The sequence below is a fragment of the Aptenodytes forsteri genome, unplaced genomic scaffold, assembly GCF_000699145.1.
Source record: "Aptenodytes forsteri isolate BGI_AS27 unplaced genomic scaffold, ASM69914v1 Scaffold269, whole genome shotgun sequence".
Lineage (NCBI taxonomy): Eukaryota > Metazoa > Chordata > Aves > Sphenisciformes > Spheniscidae > Aptenodytes > Aptenodytes forsteri.
The window spans coordinates 1,229,951-1,230,677 of NW_008794418.1; the positions used below are offsets into that span (position 1 = coordinate 1,229,951).

General features: G+C 65.9%; 1 protein-coding gene across 1 annotated transcript in view; it reads left to right on the forward strand.

Moving 5' to 3' along the window:
* Position 1: 1 nt before the first annotated feature.
* Positions 2–727, forward strand: part of NOB1 (NIN1/PSMD8 binding protein 1 homolog) — a gene marked incomplete at its 5' end in the record, with an annotated part of 3,171 nt that continues 2,445 nt past the window's right edge. The window contains 3 exons of the mRNA XM_009289447.2: positions 2–16; positions 180–317; positions 415–633. Coding sequence (XP_009287722.1) covers positions 2–16; positions 180–317; positions 415–633 — 372 coding nt within the window. The remainder of the gene's footprint in view (positions 17–179; positions 318–414; positions 634–727) is intronic.

The following is a 727-nucleotide window of genomic DNA, read 5'->3' on the forward strand; positions in this document are numbered from 1 at the left end:
CCATCTGCCTGCCAAGGTGAGGGACGGGGACGCGCAGCGCTCCGAGGTAGGGCGCTGGGGACAGGGCCCTCCAGGCCACGGGGACGGGGATGCAGCCCCGCAGAGCCCCCGGGCAGCGGCAGGGGAGGGACACCCTGCCCTGTGTCCCCCCACAGCACCTGTCCTGTGTCCCCCCACAGCACAAGCACCCGGGGAAAGGCCAGCGTCAGCCCAGCCCCGAGAGGAATGCGGTCCCATCTGAGAGCGATGAGTTCAGCTCCTTCCGCTACTGGCGAGCCCCCCTGCCCAGCATCGAGGAGGAGCTGCAGGAGCTGCTGGTGAGACCCAGAGCCTCCTCTCCTCGCTGTCCTTGCTACCCTGGTTTCTGACCGGGAGCGTGGCGTGTGCTATAGCTGACCGTCTTCTCCACCCCAGAAAGCTCAGGCCATCTCCATTAGCCCAGAGAGCACTGAGGAGCACCAGAGCTCTGAGGATGGGGCCAGTGCTGAGGAAGAGGAGGACGAGGAGGAGAGTGATGACGAGGGTTGGATAACACCCAGCAACCTCAAGCAGGTCCAGCAGGACACGGGGCACTGTGACACTGCTCCTGTCGGCGTCCAGGTCGGCTGCGTCACCACTGACTTTGCCATGCAGGTGGGTGCTGGCTCCTGCCCTGCACGGGACCGGCTCCGGCCTCAGGAGCTCGGCGGGCTGGCGGAGTGGGGTGAGGGCAGGTTCTCAAATTAAT